Here is a 16,541-nt window from a genome sequence, read left to right as displayed (position 1 = left end):
AACCAACAACTTTATAGCCGTAACCACAATCTATATGAATTTGATATGGTTCAGTAAATGAAGATTCAGTTTGATGGAATAGCATTAAACATTTTTAGTTTATTGATTTCAAAATCAGCAGAAATTACAAAAGGTACCTGCGTAAACCTTTATGATAATTTTTTATAAATTGTACTTTACATCCCTCTTTTGGCCTTTTTACGCGCTTGGATACCATTAATAAGCTAAACAATTGGTATGTGTTCATTTAATATTCTTTCTTTGATACAAAATGTTGTAAACAACTTTTACAGAAATATTTTTTTCTTTTATGTTTGGTTTTTTGTTAAACATTAATCTATTTAAGTCCCTTTTATTCCAAACATAATGGTGGACTACGTTATCTTGGGGGTTTACAGACTTCATCGTTATTTATTCATTAGTAATTAGCACATTGTCACATTGTTCCTTCGTAGTGATATTTTGAGATGTACAAGGGAAAATACTAATTTCTTCATATCCAAATATATAAATGATTCATTTTCATATAAACTTCTAGTTTTAGGTATTTGATTTAATGTAACAGGAAATTTAATTCCAGTATAATCATGATCGTTTATATGTTTTTTTATATTTTGAAACTCTATGGAGGTTTACTTTAACAGGAAATTTGTTAAGCTAAATGGCAACCATCCTAAAACGATTCGTTATCATCATTCTTTATATTTATTAATCCTTTTCATTGTGTTTTAATGGTTTTGGTAAATCTAAATAACTTTAAGCAGCCATGGACTAAACTTATATCTATTTATATAATGATGCATCAACTGACTCTATTCTCCAGCCCTTCCTTCAGAAATCCAATTACCAATTTCCTATTATTATTCACCAAAAGCTTGATGGAAAGTTTTTTTTTTATTTCATTTGTGTAATAATTACTAAAGGTCTTGAATTAAAATAACTGATTTATTATATTGTATCAGTTTTAATCCATTTTTTGCCAAAAGTTATTTTTTAAAACAACATTATTTTTATACTTTTAAAGTTTAAGTCAGATTAAGTATTTCAAAAGAGTCTTTTTATGGTTAAATATAATTGATTCTTGGATCTTGGTCTATATGTAATTTTAATTTCAAATTTCTTATAATATTTGTTTTGTAGATCTCTCCGATTTCCTTCTTTATTAATTTAGAAAAAAAAGTCTTCAAGCAAAAAAGGATTAAAAAAATAATTAAAAAAATAATTAAAAAAATAATTAAAAAAAATAATAAAATAAATAAAGTTAAAATTATCTTTAAGAAGAAAATAAAATATTTAAATTATATTCTTTTTCCATTTAACTTTTGATATTCCACATTTTACTCGGTTTGTCCCTTCACAACACATTTTTATTAACCCAGCATTAATACCAAATTCTTTAGATGCTTTGTAAGTGCTTCTATATATTTTTTCTTCATTAGTATCACAATCGGTTACAATAACTTTTTTAGGATTGTTTCGATAATTATTTGGTCTGGGACAATCACATAATCTTTCATCATTTTCTTCTTCAGTTAATAGACAACCACAGTCCCATTCAAATTAAGTTCTTTTACGAAGATAAGGATCTATAACATTTTGTAATTTATCAATGACATGATTTTTATATTCATCGCTAACTATTTGATCAAGTTTTGATTTAATAACATTTCTTCTTTTAAGAACTTTCTTATATGAATTTTTGTCTGGATTCATTATTTCTCCTAAAGTGCTAGATAATTTTGGCATAATCATTCTATCTACCTTTCTATTAACCATCTATATATAATATACTTATAGAAAAAAATTTTTAATTAAAGTTAAAGTTAATACAACTCTTCTTCTTTTTTACTTTTATATCCGTTAAGTTTAAATTCCTTCATATGCATTTCAAGAGGTGTTGAATATTTTTTTTCTTTCTGCATTTCTAATAGTATTGTAAAAATATCCTTAATAACTTTATTTGGATCTTCTTTATTTACTTTTCCGATATGTGCTTTTGTTATAAGTTGTTTTATTTTGTGATGATGTGCTTTTAAAATAAATTTCTTGTCGTCAAGTTTTAGTCTGTTAGTAAATATGGTAATTACTGATGGAACAGCACCAGCAACTGCTACAAATATAGGAATAGCTGGAACAAGTGCTAATGCAGCTGAACAACCAAAAACACCTGCTGTAATATATAACCCAGTACTTACTCTCCCACAAAATTTATAACTTTTTCTGTAAGCAGCAGCTAGTTTAGTTAAGTGAATGATTAACTGATCTATTGTTTCTATTCCATTATTAGAAATTAAATTTTTATGGCTCATTTATATAATATATTTTTTAAATTAAATTTCTTCCAATTCACTAAATGGTACCCAACTATTAAATTTTTCGCTATAACCCTTCCATTTTACTAAAGCTTGTTTTTTCTTATAGTCTCGTCTAATAACTTTTTCTATTCTAAAAACTTCTTGTGTATTAGGTAAAAGTTCTTGTTCATAAAATGAACCTTGAACTATTTCATCATTTAAATCTTTAATAGTGTACGTTCTGGGATTTGTATTATTAATTTTATAAATTATAAATATTTCCTCTGTCCAGTTTGGTGTATATCCTTTTTCGAAATGTCTTTTAAGTTTGCTTAAGCGAACTCGATCACCAATTTTAAATTTTGCTTTGCTCTTTGGTATCTTTAAATCACCATATAAATTAAAGTAAACAGTACCTTTATTTAAGTTTTTACTAGCTTCGGTTGGTGTCATTTTTATACTAGAATGCTTTGTTTTGTTATATTTATCAACCATATCCTGCAAATTATCTAAATAAGTATAAGTATTATTTGCTGTAAAATATTTCCACATTATTCTTTTTAAACTTCTATTAAATCTTTCTATTACTACAGCCTTTCCTTCATTAAATGTATGGTACATATTAATCTTATTTTTATTCAAAAATGATTCAAACTTTTTATTATAAAATTCTTTTCCTTCATCTACCCATAAATTTATTGGTAATCGCCCTTTTAAAATTATTTTTTCAAATGCTTCAGTAACAGATTCTCCAGTTTTATTCTTTAATGGAATAACCCAAGCATATTTACTAAATATATCAATAACGGTTAACAAGTACTTTACTCCTTTATTGTATTTTGAAAAAGCTTGCATGTCAACTAAATCAGCTGACCAAGTATCATCAATATCATTAACTATCACTCTTCGTTTCCTAAATTTTCTTTTAATTGGTTTGTGTAATTCTTCTGCTAATTCATCACTCCAGCGGTAGCTTGGTACAGTGATTCCGGGGGTATACTCTACCCCCTTTTCCCGTTTTTTGACTTTCGTTTTTGTCTGGGCGTTAAGCCCATAGGGAACTGTTGTTCCTGTCCAAGACCAAGTGTGTATTTCGTTTTAATTATAGGTTTTACAACTAAATGTTTTGCAATCTTTTCTCCAAATGTTTTTGATTTAGTTTTATTTAAATTGGAAAGCATTTGCTTATCACATGTACCCTTTTTTACATCACTGTCATAGCAAAAATCATGGTCCATACATACTGCATCCAGTTCATTGACAGGGGGTCCATTATCTAGGGGATTTCCTGGCCCATAATAATTATATCCTGGAAGTGTTAAACCTTTCTTAGGTAATAAAGGTAACATTGCTTTGTGAATATCTAAATTACCCCCTGTACTTTTAACAAACTTTGATTTCATTTTTCCACAAGATGCACACTGAGCTCTTAACATAAGTCTACCATTTTTTGTTGTAACATAATGAGGATTTATATTATCAGTAAATCTTCTTTCTTTCAAACAATATATTTTATTCTGTAAACTCATCTATATGAAATGTATTTAAAATTATTTAAAGACTAATAATGTAGTTATTAATTCAAAATAAGTTTAAAGACCAGAGGCTTTGCCTCCGGGGGTCGTAGACCCACCTTTACATTTTATTAATAAATATAATATAATATAATCTGCCAAAGTTTTGCCAAAAGTTTGCCAAGTTGGCAGACATTGTCACATTGCTGCCACTTGGCAGAAAAATGGCAGGCTTTTGATTGGTTGAATTTGTGGTTTCCCACATAGCCATTTTCAGAAAATACAACGTAAATTCCAATATAACATTTTCAGAAAATATGTCAGCTATTTATAACCAGGTTTTCTGAAAATACGAGAAAACGAAAGTAAAGTTAAAACCTGTGGTTTTTAATTGGTTGGTATTGGTCGGTTTTTTAGAAGTGGTCAAAAGGTCAAGTGGGGTCAGATGTTCCAAAAACCCCATATTTAATACTACTGTCCGATGTAAAGAATTTATTCCTTCGCAGGAACTTATGATCAAGTTTCTTTTCTCCACAAGCGAGAATTTCGGTCTTTATCGTAGACTTTCATATAAAATTCCTATACTAATATCGTCCCGCAGAGGCGGGCTGAAATAATATCCTATTGAAGGTTAAAATATACTATTCTATGTTTGCATCTTGTACATGCAGCTATGTTGAACAAATTTTAAATTAAATTTCAACTTCTATTGTCTTTCTGTAGACAAACTCTGTTATAGTTTACAAAAACATTCTCAAAAAAATGTCACTAAAACTGATATACTTTCGACGTGCATTTAAACATATATCAAAGATCTGTAGGTTCAAAAACAACTCTTTTATCAAACGGAACAACAGATGTTCAGTGAGGGCGTTAGATATTAAAATGGAAATTGGGAGGGAACAAATGAATTTGTGAAGTATTAAAAATCGACTTTTGTTCCAATGTCTTTAGCTGTTCTTAAAATATGCATGAGATGACAGTATTAAATATATAATTTTATAAAAATGTTCAAGCTTAGAAATGCAGGTGTTACTGGAAACGTACTGTGTTCGGCTTTTTACTGCACTGTGTGTCATACTTTTCATTTTATTGCTTTCTTAAATGGTCAAATAATACCTTAATAGATTCCGTTACTGTATTAAACTTTAACACTTACAGCATACCAACATTGTCTGAAATCAACGATTGTGCGTGCGTGCGTGCGTGTGTTCGTATTTAGCGTTTTCTGCACTTTTCTGGCGAGATAAGACAGGCGAGATAAGACAAATGCATTTCTATTGGTGGAAACATTTCAATGAGGCTAATACATGTTAAGGAGAAACTCTTTAAAACTGTCTTTGTTTTAATCCTATCCTTCAGTTATATATTGAATGCAAACATAAATAGCATTTTGTCGAGGACAAATATGTATAAACTAAATCCATATTGACTACAAATTGTCATTTATGTCACCTAAAGCTTTCGATTCTTGCAATGCTATCAGCAAATATGCAACTCAACTGTGTCAAAGTTTTGTTGGAAAACTCCAGTGTCCTTTTAAAGGAACTGCAAGCTCCTTTTCGTATGCATTTAAAAAAAAGACTAGAAAAATTTCAATTCCTAAACAAAACAGGTCAATCTCTAGCTTTTTTTCATCAAACTTTTATCGTTTTTAAACACATTTCATGTTTTCAGTTACTAATGCCAGGGTTTCTTGCTAGCTCCTGGTTTTTTAAGTGTTAGTTTGCTTAAACTTCTCCTGTTCAATGACTGATATGTGTCACGTAAGATATTGCTGGTAACAGGTATTGGACGTGTAGGCATAACTTCATTAGGACCTCCTTCTATTACATACTCTTCAGGCATAGTGAAGATATCTGGTTTCTTCTCTGAAAATGAATAGGAAACATGCCGTTTAATAATATATTCTTCTAAAGTATATGTATTTAGTATTTTGTTCTATGTTTTAGTGTTAGCCTCATTTTCAAATGTATCACTGATCTCTGCTATAATCGAAGGCCTCAAATTTCTTACTTCTTCGCAAGTACGCAAACATTATAATAACATTACTTTAGTTCGAATTTAATGCTATTGCATATCTCTTTTACTGTATTGGGCTTAATTTTGTTTTGTAGTTAGCAGATGTTTCTTAGATAATATTAAATCATAACGAAAAGTTCATTCTAATACCTTCTTTTTGTCGAGCTAGCACCATGGTTTTACTTCTTGGCATTCTATTATTTCTCGATATGACGAGGTTATCTATTGATCCCCTCCGAGATCCAGTTCTAGAGACAGCTCTAGACTCAGCTCTTGACCCTGGTCTAGATCCAGCTACACTTTTCGTCTTCTTAATAGGTTCAGGGTGAATTCCATTGCTTATTTTCAGATTCGGACCACGCCCGCTTGATGCTCGTGTACTTCTCTCGTACGATTTTGAATGATTGCTTTTAATTCCTCCTCTGAAGCTATTGGCAGCCATTCTTGTAGTCAAGAAATTCTTGGTCTTTGATTTCCACCTGCCAGCAATGCTTTTCGATTGTTTTGATTTTCTGTCATATCCGTTTGGGATAGAGCCATTTGAACTGGTTGTGACCGCTGTAAATGTAATACCAATATAAATGAACCAACATATACATGTATAATTCACATCTAATTTTAGGTAAACGAAATATATCTGTGAGAAGATTTTTGACAAAGTCTATTAGAAGATCTTCTGGAACACAACTACGCAAAATGATTGTAGATACGGTTTGGCCGTATTTCTGTTCATGAGAGGTTATGAGAAGTGGATCATCCTTCACGCACGAAGCATCGCCTGTCGGACTCTGTCAGAAATAACAACAACGCGAAGTACAACTGCTTTTATCAACTGTAAGACATTTATTCAAATTAGTGTCCTTATTATACGAAGAACTGCAAATTTTAAGGTTAGTTTTACAAATTAAGTGTGACTTTTAATGTTAATCGATGGTCGATTAAGTTAAGAAAACCTTACCTCCTGAGAAGGCTTTATTAATGACAGGAGGGCGTTTCCCACGTTCTAACTGTGTCCAAGTCTTTGTTTCCAAGTTCAGATCTAGTGATTGTTCACAAAACAAATCCTCCTCGTCTTCAGCTAAAGGGACATTGGAATTTCAATAAAAGAAATACATGTAATATCAAAAGAGTATATTTCAATGAATAGAATTATAATTACTTGTTATTCTTCAAATTCAATATCATATGTCTTTAAATAGACTCAAAAGGTACAAGGTCGATAACGTTACTTTGATAAATTCTGGCAGTGTTGTATCAATACCTTACAGAAAAAACTCTTTCTGTCATACATAAGGAATCTTAGATTGGCAATATTAAAAACATTTCTTAAGAGATGAATTTTCCCATAAAATACTTTATGTTTCACTGCGTGCGTTTTTATGATTCTACGTCCTAAACTAAATTTCGTAATACCATTACAACCCTTCATAGCACGTATTTTTCTAACCAACAAAAAGTAATTGCATTAGTTTATCCTGATACAAATGCAATAACTTACATTTTCTGCTTTGTGCATGTTTATGGAAGAGATCTCTCTTACGGTCGATGTAGCCATGTTGTAAGCCTAGGGACGCTGGTGCATCAAGCTTCATCGATACCTCGCCAAGTGGGTGATCGGCTAGGATAGAAAAAAAAGAAAATGTACAAAACTGCTTAATTTTGTATAGTTCTGTATCGCTTAAAGTTCTATTAACAAGTCCCTATAGAAAATAGCATTTGTTCAATATATTGTATACATTATATACTAATATAGTATTCCCTTAAACAAAACATTGGTGAAGTGAAACAATATAAGACAGCAGTATAACATCATTTGTGTCAATGACGTAAGCTAGCACAAGGTGTCTTGCAAATGGTCTAGTTTTTCAAATTTTGATTTTAATTAACACAGTTCTTTTAGAAGCAGTAAGTTCCAGTTTATGTTTTTCCAGGACGAGCTTCCTCCAAGCAAGTATTACAAAATATAAAACCACAAAGCAAGTACCATTCACAAGCGCTGTTTTCCTTCTGGCTCTCTGCGTTTCTCTTTTCTTTAACCAGTAGTAAAGGCAAAGACATACAACTATGAAAATAATTAAAAGCGCAAGGCATGGCAGAAAGATAAACAGCCAAGTCCAGTTCCGTTTCTTCGAGTCTGAGTCGTCGATTAGACCTGTGCGAATGGATAAACATACATAAGACTCGTCGATTAGACCGTTTAAACAGATAAACATATATAACAGTCGTCGATTAGACCTGCTTGAACAGATAAAATATCTGTGCTTGTTTAAAGTTTATAATGGCACTTAGACGACAGGATTGTTATCATTGATAAATTTTGTTGAAACAAAACGTAAGGAAAATGTAAAAGACATGTATACAAACGATTTGGTGAAAACACGAGGTTATTTCTACGTTGTAAATGTATTGGATTAATATCATCAATATCACTTCAGTTATAAAACAAAAATCTCCTTAAAACCGGTTACGGATATATAATTTATAACATACACATGTATAGTAACAGGTGACAGGTCATAAAAACTAATTCCCGCCACCAGGCACGTCACACACGCGAATATTTTGACGTTCTTAGTCCTAGGACGGCCTCTATTTCCCGTGCATGGATTTCATGAAAATAATTCTGATAATAAAAGTGATAAAACAAACAATACCACAATCTCATAGGGGATCAAATTCAGAACCTACCTTGTATACATTATTTTTGTTTACGTTATCATCCCGAAAAAAAGCGTTCAGATATTTCTACAAGCAGATCACTTTGCAAAAAACACTTAGAAATATCATTGGATTTTGTGATCTTTCCAGTGTTTTGTTCAGCTTTAACCCTTACCCAGCTAAATTTCTGTAATGAACTTTTCAATTTGGACAGTACCATCGACTGTTAAAAAGGGTGATTACCAAAAAAAAAAAAAAAAAAATACTGACTGAATGGCGGACAGTGCATATCTTGATCAGACTGCACGGATGTGCAGGCTTATCAAGATCTTCACTGGTCGAAAAGACAGAATCAGCATGATAAGGGTTAAATCTGTGTAAATAAACACCCATCATTCTAGAAATTAAACGTGGTCCAAAAATATGCAACAATGAACATATTATAAAACTAATTAAATCTAATTTATACATAATAGTCATCGAAATCCCACTCCCCAACCATAATATTTGTATTTTTTTGTTAACTGTAATACCAAGCAGATACTGTTATTTATCAATTATCTTATAGTTTTTAAGATGTTAAATGACAATGATATAAATACTAGAATATACTTAAATTTGCCACGTGTCTTTAAACAAGTTTCAGATTTGATGCTGCATAAATTTTTCCTTACAAAAGCAACACTGTTATTGCCTGCAAAAACCGTCTCATGACAGCTTATGCGTATGCAATGTGCCTACACATCAAAATCACATAACGTCTAAATGACGTGTTTTAGTATTCAGAATACATGGAAATAATGTCACTAGTCGATATATACTTGAGATTTTATTTTCACTCAGTGAACAAAGTAAGTTTTTCTAGGACTAAACAGACATGTAACAGATTAACTGAATATATTTTGTTTATTTATTTTGTTGGGTTTAACGTCGCACCGACACAATTATAGGTCATATGGCGACTTTCCAGCTTTGATGGTGGAGGAAGATCCCAGGTGCCCCTCCGTGCATTATTTCATCACGAGCGGGCACCTGGGTAGAACCACCGACCTTCCGTAAGCCAGCTGGACGGACGGCCTCCTCACATGAAGAATTCAACGCTCCGAGCGAGGCTCGAACCCACATCGATGAGGGGCAAGTGATTTGAGGTCAGCGACCTTACCTACTCGGCCACGGAGGACCCCTAACTGAATATAATGTGTAAAGCAATGTAATATGTGCTACAGTAAGTCGCTGCTAACAGAAATTAAGGACAATGTTTCAGTTATACAAACGTGCAAACCTAGTACCCGTGTTGTTTAAACAAGTGATAGTCTTCTAACCACCCAAACCATTATCAACCTTTTCTGGGTTTACATACATGTATCTGAAACAAAAGGCAATACTTTATATACATGTAATTAAATTTTACAAACGCAAGTACTGCCGAAAAATATAATAAAATCGTCTGTTATATAGATTAAAAACAACCTCCCTTGTACAAAACAGTTTTTGTTTTACTGAATCGTGTAACCGAATCAAATAAATTGTATATGTTATATAAATTGAAATTCTAAAACTTTCAAAATTAAAAACAGTTTGAAGTTATTGCAACACGAAATAACAAAATAGATGTTTAAATATTTTGTTGTATAAGTACACAGTCGTTAGCCTGAAATAGATACTACACCGTACATGTAACAAAGTTCATCGAGAGAAAATCGAATATAATGACTAATTTCATGTGAAACTCAGTAAACAATAACCATATTTATTTGTCAAAAGCCAAAAAAAAAAAAAAAAAAAAGAAGTAAGGAATAAACAGTGTGAGATTCAAGTTGAAATTAATATTCTGAAAACAATCAAGCAAGGCATGTGTTTCAAGTTTATTTGCAGTGCGTGAAAGTGTGTTGCATGCAAGACTTAAATGCATTACACTTTCTGTATAAAGAAAACTTATGAAACTGTACAATGAATTAATTTGTTAGCATAACTTACTAATTCATAATCAAATGACAGAAATTAATTACATACAGTAAGCTGAAAGGACCATTGTTGCTCCACCTGTTGGGGCTGTTGTCGGCGACTGGTTAGAGACACAATCTGTCTGCTTCATACTCAGATAAACCGTTCCATTGCTATCTTTGGTCACAGCCTGACATATAATGACATTATGTTTTATTTAAATTTAATAAGATTGCTCATATATTCAAGTAAACCGTTTCATCGGTGACTTTAGTGGCTGTCTAACATATAATAATCTGCGACTGGCTGTTGATGCTGATGAGAATTTTCGGTCCGATCCAAGTTACCACCAACACAATACTCGAGAGCAAGATATTCCCATCTGCAACTCCAACCAATATCTTACATACCATATTTGACAAACTGCAGAATAAGTAAACCAAACGAAAATTATTTCTGCATTGCACCCTTTCTTACAGTTGCCCATTTAAACACAGCACAGGAAAATAATGTTAGTAAACAAAAATAAAAGACAGTTTCGGTTTAGTTATCATTTGTAGTGTAACGGTATTTTTTTTCTATATTTTTTTCAATCGAGAAATAAACTATACTGTAAGGAATATAAGCAACTATTAAAGGCATTTGATATTTAGTTTATCGAATTTTATATAAACATGGTGGATGAATCGTTAGTTGTCATAAACAGAAGTCATCTGGCCTTGCAGTACCAGATCTTTTTGCCGGCATGGCCAAAATCACCGAAAACGTAAGTCCGGTGTACAAGATAATGATATCAGGGGTCTCCGTGTCCGAGTGGTTACCGAATTGGCAGAGTTCTTCATAGGAGGAAGCTATCCAGCTGGCTTAACGTAATGACGGGGATTCTATGTAGAAAGCGGAGAACAAAAACTTATCGGTCAGGAAAAAGAATCGAAATCGCTTATATTTAACTCCTATAATTAAAACAGGTATTCAAAATGCGAAAATGCTGGTTTGTTACTCACAATGCATATAAACTGTGTCGTTGGTGAGGTGTCTAGATTATACAAAGATATGTAATAAACATCTGAATTGGAATCCTGTACATTGGCAATGCATCCTAACTGACCGCTACCTGGAATCATACAAAGAAAACAGGAATCATAAATGTGAACAACTTCATGATTGTCCGAACTTGCTTCAGCTCCATCGATATAAAATATCAGACTTCCAACAAGATATTCCGTTACTTAAGTTTTTAAGTAATTTTATAAACCATAGCACTTACTATTATTGTTATAATATCAAATAAGCAAAACACCTTATTACGCTTACATTTCATACATGTCGCACATCATATCACAAATGGAATAATTAAATGAATTTTCAATTTTTCATTCTACTCTTCATTTTCCCATATTATTGATCGGTCCATTTCATCTGGATTAAAAACAATATTGAAGCCGGTAATGTGGATAGAACAAATCAGTCATGGTCATAAAATGTGTCCCACTTAAAAAAACAACAACAAAAAAAACAGCAACAACAAAAATACTGCATTTAACATACTTGAATAGAAAGGGTTGATAGACATGCAGTCACTGTTGTTGACCAATATATGCGTTCTGTTCGAATTGTCGCAGGCGTTTATGAAAGATGAGATAGCGTTTTCACAGGAAGTGACTCCTGAGTCGTCTGTGTACGTGTAGCTAAATGAACCAAGCACTGGATCTGCACACTGCACGGCATTCACGGCATCTGTCTCAAACCCTGTAAATTTCAATGTGAAAACATATTTTATACATTTCTATTGTCTTCTCATTTTACTACATGTTGAGGTTGCAGAGGTGATAAAGGTTGTTGAGTCTATTACATTTGACTTTATACGTGAAGCTATTTTCAGTTAATTTAAAATGTCATTGCATTGAGCTGGTATTTTGTAACGCAATCATGTCACAAAGTAACCATATCACAATAGATTTAGCTCAGAAATGTGCGTGCAGTTAAAACTGAATTAAGCCCGGCTGTACTACAGTTTGTTAATAGTCATAACTAAAAGATAAAAGGTCCGTACCATCTTTGATCATCGTATAAAACTCGGCTGTATCAGGTGTTTCCGTGCACACGTCACTGACAGAGGTTGTTGCGTCAGGAAGGCCAACAAGCCGATAACCATCGAAACCAAACTCCACAGCTGAAAAATAATAAATACAAAATGTAACTTTCTTAATTTTTGATTAAGGTTGAATAAATAGGGTTTTCTAAGATTAATACAATTAGACATAACGCATTTATTTCTTCTAACAAACGTACGATTATCCGTACCGTTGTTAATGAGATAGTAATGTGACAAGGTACTACTCGAACGATTGAATAATATAAGAATCTTTCACTGGTTGGAGGCTGGATGGAGATATCTGGCTCCAGCTTAACTGTTTAGGCGGTCACGAGGCTCTGTCGAGTTACCGCGAAACAGTTATCCGAGAGCCAGATATTTCCATCCGCACCTTGAACTAGAGATATATTCTTTTTCTTGTATACCGTATTCTTCAGTTAATAGAAGAAATAAAATTAAACTAATGCTTTTCTTTTAAGCAATATATTATTACAGTAGTGTATGAATTTACGCATTCATTCATAAATTTCGGCACATGAGTCACCTTACATCCCGGGTTGTAAGATGAATCTTTCCAGCACGGAAAAAAAATCGGAAAAATCCTGTCTGACAGGCAAAAAAGCAACACGAACTCTGTTGACCTAAAAAAAAATAATCTGTCTGTACATTAAAATTTTAAAATAATACAAGCATCTGGTAAAATACGTCCGATAACTGCTTGCTTCACGTAAATCTACTCCTTTAACTTTTACAAGTATATTTGGAACGTGTTCAGTGTGAAAACAGTAATATTATGAATTTTGACACTTCAGATACTAACTAGAGCTATCACTGAAGGTGATAAATGTACCCCCCGCATGCACTGACGCAGTACATTGCAATTTGACGCACACAAGACTGCATAATTATGTGGACTGTAAGTATTAAGACTCTATGTATACAGTATAGTAACAAAAAACAAAGTTCCATAACTCTGCAAAATATTTATTTAAAAGAACGTAACATGCACCATGCACAAGTAGGGTTGGTACTGATCACTTGTGTGAAGTGTCATTAAATTGTGTGCAAGGGTTCGGGAGATTAGGTGCGCACAAGACTGCATATGCAGACTGTATGTATATAGTATATTAACAAAAAACAAAGTCCCATAACTGTGCAGAATTTTTTTCTGAAAGAACCTAACATGCACCATGCACAACTAGGGTTACTACTGATCACGTGTGTTAAGTTTCATTAAATTGTGTGCATGGGTTCAGGAGATTATGCGCGCACAAGATTGCATATGCAGACTGTATGTATATAGTATAGTAACAAAAAACAAAGTCCCGTAACTCTGCAATTTTTTTTTCTGAAAGGACCTAACGTGCACCACGCACAACTACTGTTGTTACTGATTACTTGTGTGAAGTTTCATTAAATTGTGTCAAGGGGATGAGGAGAGTTGTGCGCACAAGTTTGTGTCTATGTATATAGTATAGTAACAAAAAACAAAGTCCCATAACTCTGCAATTTTTTTTCTGAAAGAACCTAACGTGCATCATGAACAACTACTGTTGTTACTGATCACTTTTGTGAAGTTTCATTAAATTGTGTCACGGGGATGAGGAGAGTTGGTGCGCACAAGATTGCATATGCAGACTGTATGTATATAGAATAGTAACAAAAACCAAAGTCCCGTAACTCTGCAATATTTTTTTCTGAAAGAACCCAACATTCACCATGCACAACTACTGTTGTTACTGAACACTTGTGTGAAGTTTCATTAAATTGTGTCAAGGGGATGAGGAGAGTTGGTGCGCACAAGATTGTGTCTATATATATAGTATAGTAACAAAAAACAAAGTCCCATAACCATGCAAAAAAAAATTCTGAAAGAACCTAACATGCATCATGCACAACTACTCTTGTTACTGATCACTTTTGTGAAGTTTCATTAAATTGTGTCAAGGGGATGAGGAGAGTTGGTGCGCACAAGATTGTGTCTACGGACGGACGGACGGAGAGACAACCTGAAACCAGTATACACCCCCCCCCCCCACCTACAACTTTGTTGTCGGGGGGTACAATTACATAATGGTAGTAATTACTATACGGGAATACTCACGTGAGTTTAGATAGTAGTAGTAAGAGTAAGCGCTTGCTCTGCGGAGATCTAGACACATCCACATGAAAATTGGATTCGTGGAACTGAATGTAGGTATGTGGTACTTTGACCTGAAAAGAATGATGTATGAGTTTAGTTTATACTAATTTATTTCAGATCGATTATGACGAAAGAACGAAAGATTCAAGCTTATTCGAACCATTCTTGAGTCCGCTTCTTTTGGTCGTACCCCATTTTCCGAGGCTGAATAATTCAAACTATTGATCACTTCGAAGGTAGATAGTTGTAAACTACTGGCCGGTCTGTAGTTTAATATTTGATTTTTCTCGGCCAAAGTATAACACTGAAGATATAAAGCTCTGATGTCATGTCTTAAAACAATTGATAAGCTTCTGACCTTTGACTATTGAAAGGCCATCCATTTAAATAAGTGTATATTATATGAATCTTTTCTAATCAACGTTATAAAAATTCAATTAACATGTACATTACATTACTGCAAACTGGGAAACGCACATTTTTCTTATTCGATTTTACTTTGACAATTTTAACTTACTCGAGAATATACTGAGTTCCAGACGTATAACGACATTCCATTTCATTAGCACTGACAGTCTGTGCGGTAAATAGTTTAGTAAATGTCAAACTTGGGGAAGTCCCTGTGATGACTATTGTACCGAGGTTGGTACTCGTCCAGTTGCCCCAGAGCTCTTGTGGCAGTGTGCAGTCCTGACTCACTGAAAATAATCAATTACTTTTTAATTCATGTTCCGTTAGGTCTATAGGACTTTTACGGTATGGGGGAAATATTTTGTCAGACAGCCATTTAGCTCAGTCGGTACAGCACTCGCCCTTCAAGCGAGGGTCCCGGACTCGAGCACCGGTCTGACTGCACATCCTGTGATAGAACACAATTATTAAGAACTTACATGTAAAGAAAATATAGTCTTTAAAACTTTTGGTGGCATAATTTTGCCAATGAGATATTCACTTGGTTATGTAGACACTTTTCTCTAAAAATATCACATACGGCAAGTGGAAAAGCTTCGTGTTTTCCAGATAATTATCTGAACAGGACAAAACTGCCTGTTAGTGACCACTATTGTCACTACATATTCGCATAAATAAGTGGATATTGTGAAATAAAAAAAGTGGAAAACCACAGGTTGCCCAACAAGACAATAAAGAAAATGTATCGGGCTTGGTTTAATTAAGCCTGTTCATGGAGGGTACTGGAAATGCAGGCTGCTGCCCATGCCCTCTAGCCCTGGGTTGAGTAGAACTCAACATTTACACATGTTATAAGTACCAGAATATAATTTAGAGACATCCACAAATGTATTCATACGGCGGTGCACATGGAACCTTCAATGATGCAAAGGGTACAATTCTATAAAAGGTGGCGTATGGTCCCCAAATAAAATAATGACTTTGCCCTACACCGCACTTGATCTACTGCGTTGGATAAAAGACGTTTTAGAATCAAAATAATATAACAGAACGGTGTTACCACTAAAATCGCATACACTGTAGCATAGAATAATTCACTAGACGTCCACGCACTCCTATGTTGTTACTTTCCGCCTTCGTGAAATTATTCCACAGGCGTATAACCTCTTCGTACTATTCCGATATGTAAAAAACATGGTTCTGCTATCAATTATTTCTTAATTATGGTCAAGACTGGTAGAATATGGCTTTAGTTGTAAGATGATTGCCATGATTAAAACTTTATACAAGAGGCCAAAATGGACCTAAGTCGCTCACCTGAGGCAGACCTTGACCTAATTAGATCTTGCTTGTGACAAAGTAATATGAAATAAGGCACTGCCTCAATCGGGAATCGATCAGACTTCAACTCATCCCTTTAACTTTTAAAAAAACTGTCTACTAGGGTGTTTAATAACAGG

General features: G+C 33.3%; 2 protein-coding genes across 4 annotated transcripts; both read right to left on the bottom strand.

Annotated features, from left to right (window-relative positions):
* Positions 1-5,062: 5,062 nt before the first annotated feature.
* Positions 5,063-7,981, bottom strand: LOC123549444 (uncharacterized). Its single transcript, XM_053524847.1, has 5 exons — positions 7,815-7,981; positions 7,329-7,448; positions 6,789-6,908; positions 5,981-6,388; positions 5,063-5,679 (listed from the first exon to the last, which is right to left on the bottom strand). The coding sequence occupies exons 2-5, from the start codon at positions 7,420-7,422 to the stop codon at positions 5,489-5,491; spliced, it is 813 nt and encodes a 270-aa protein (XP_053380822.1). The 5' UTR covers positions 7,423-7,448; positions 7,815-7,981; the 3' UTR covers positions 5,063-5,488.
* LOC128548983 (uncharacterized) lies at positions 7,844-15,391 on the bottom strand. 3 transcript variants are annotated; one of them, XR_008367403.1, is made up of 8 exons: positions 15,188-15,391; positions 14,632-14,741; positions 12,486-12,605; positions 11,981-12,181; positions 11,437-11,546; positions 10,502-10,622; positions 9,778-9,854; positions 7,844-7,982 (listed from the first exon to the last, which is right to left on the bottom strand). XR_008367403.1 is itself a non-coding variant. In XM_053524848.1 (7 exons), the coding sequence occupies exons 1-7, from the start codon at positions 15,226-15,228 to the stop codon at positions 9,841-9,843; spliced, it is 717 nt and encodes a 238-aa protein (XP_053380823.1). In that variant the 5' UTR covers positions 15,229-15,391; the 3' UTR covers positions 8,303-9,840. The 3 variants fall into 3 exon arrangements, 1 of the variants encoding a protein (XP_053380823.1); XR_008367402.1 differs by having other exon boundaries at positions 7,848-7,982; positions 9,771-9,854; XM_053524848.1 differs by lacking the exon at positions 7,844-7,982 and having other exon boundaries at positions 8,303-9,854.
* Between the last annotated feature and the right edge of the window lie 1,150 nt (positions 15,392-16,541).

The sequence above is a fragment of the Mercenaria mercenaria genome, chromosome 15, assembly GCF_021730395.1.
Source record: "Mercenaria mercenaria strain notata chromosome 15, MADL_Memer_1, whole genome shotgun sequence".
NCBI lineage: Eukaryota > Metazoa > Mollusca > Bivalvia > Venerida > Veneridae > Mercenaria > Mercenaria mercenaria.
The sequence above is the reverse complement of the archived record's forward strand: the minus strand, read 5'-3'. Positions and strand labels throughout refer to the sequence as shown.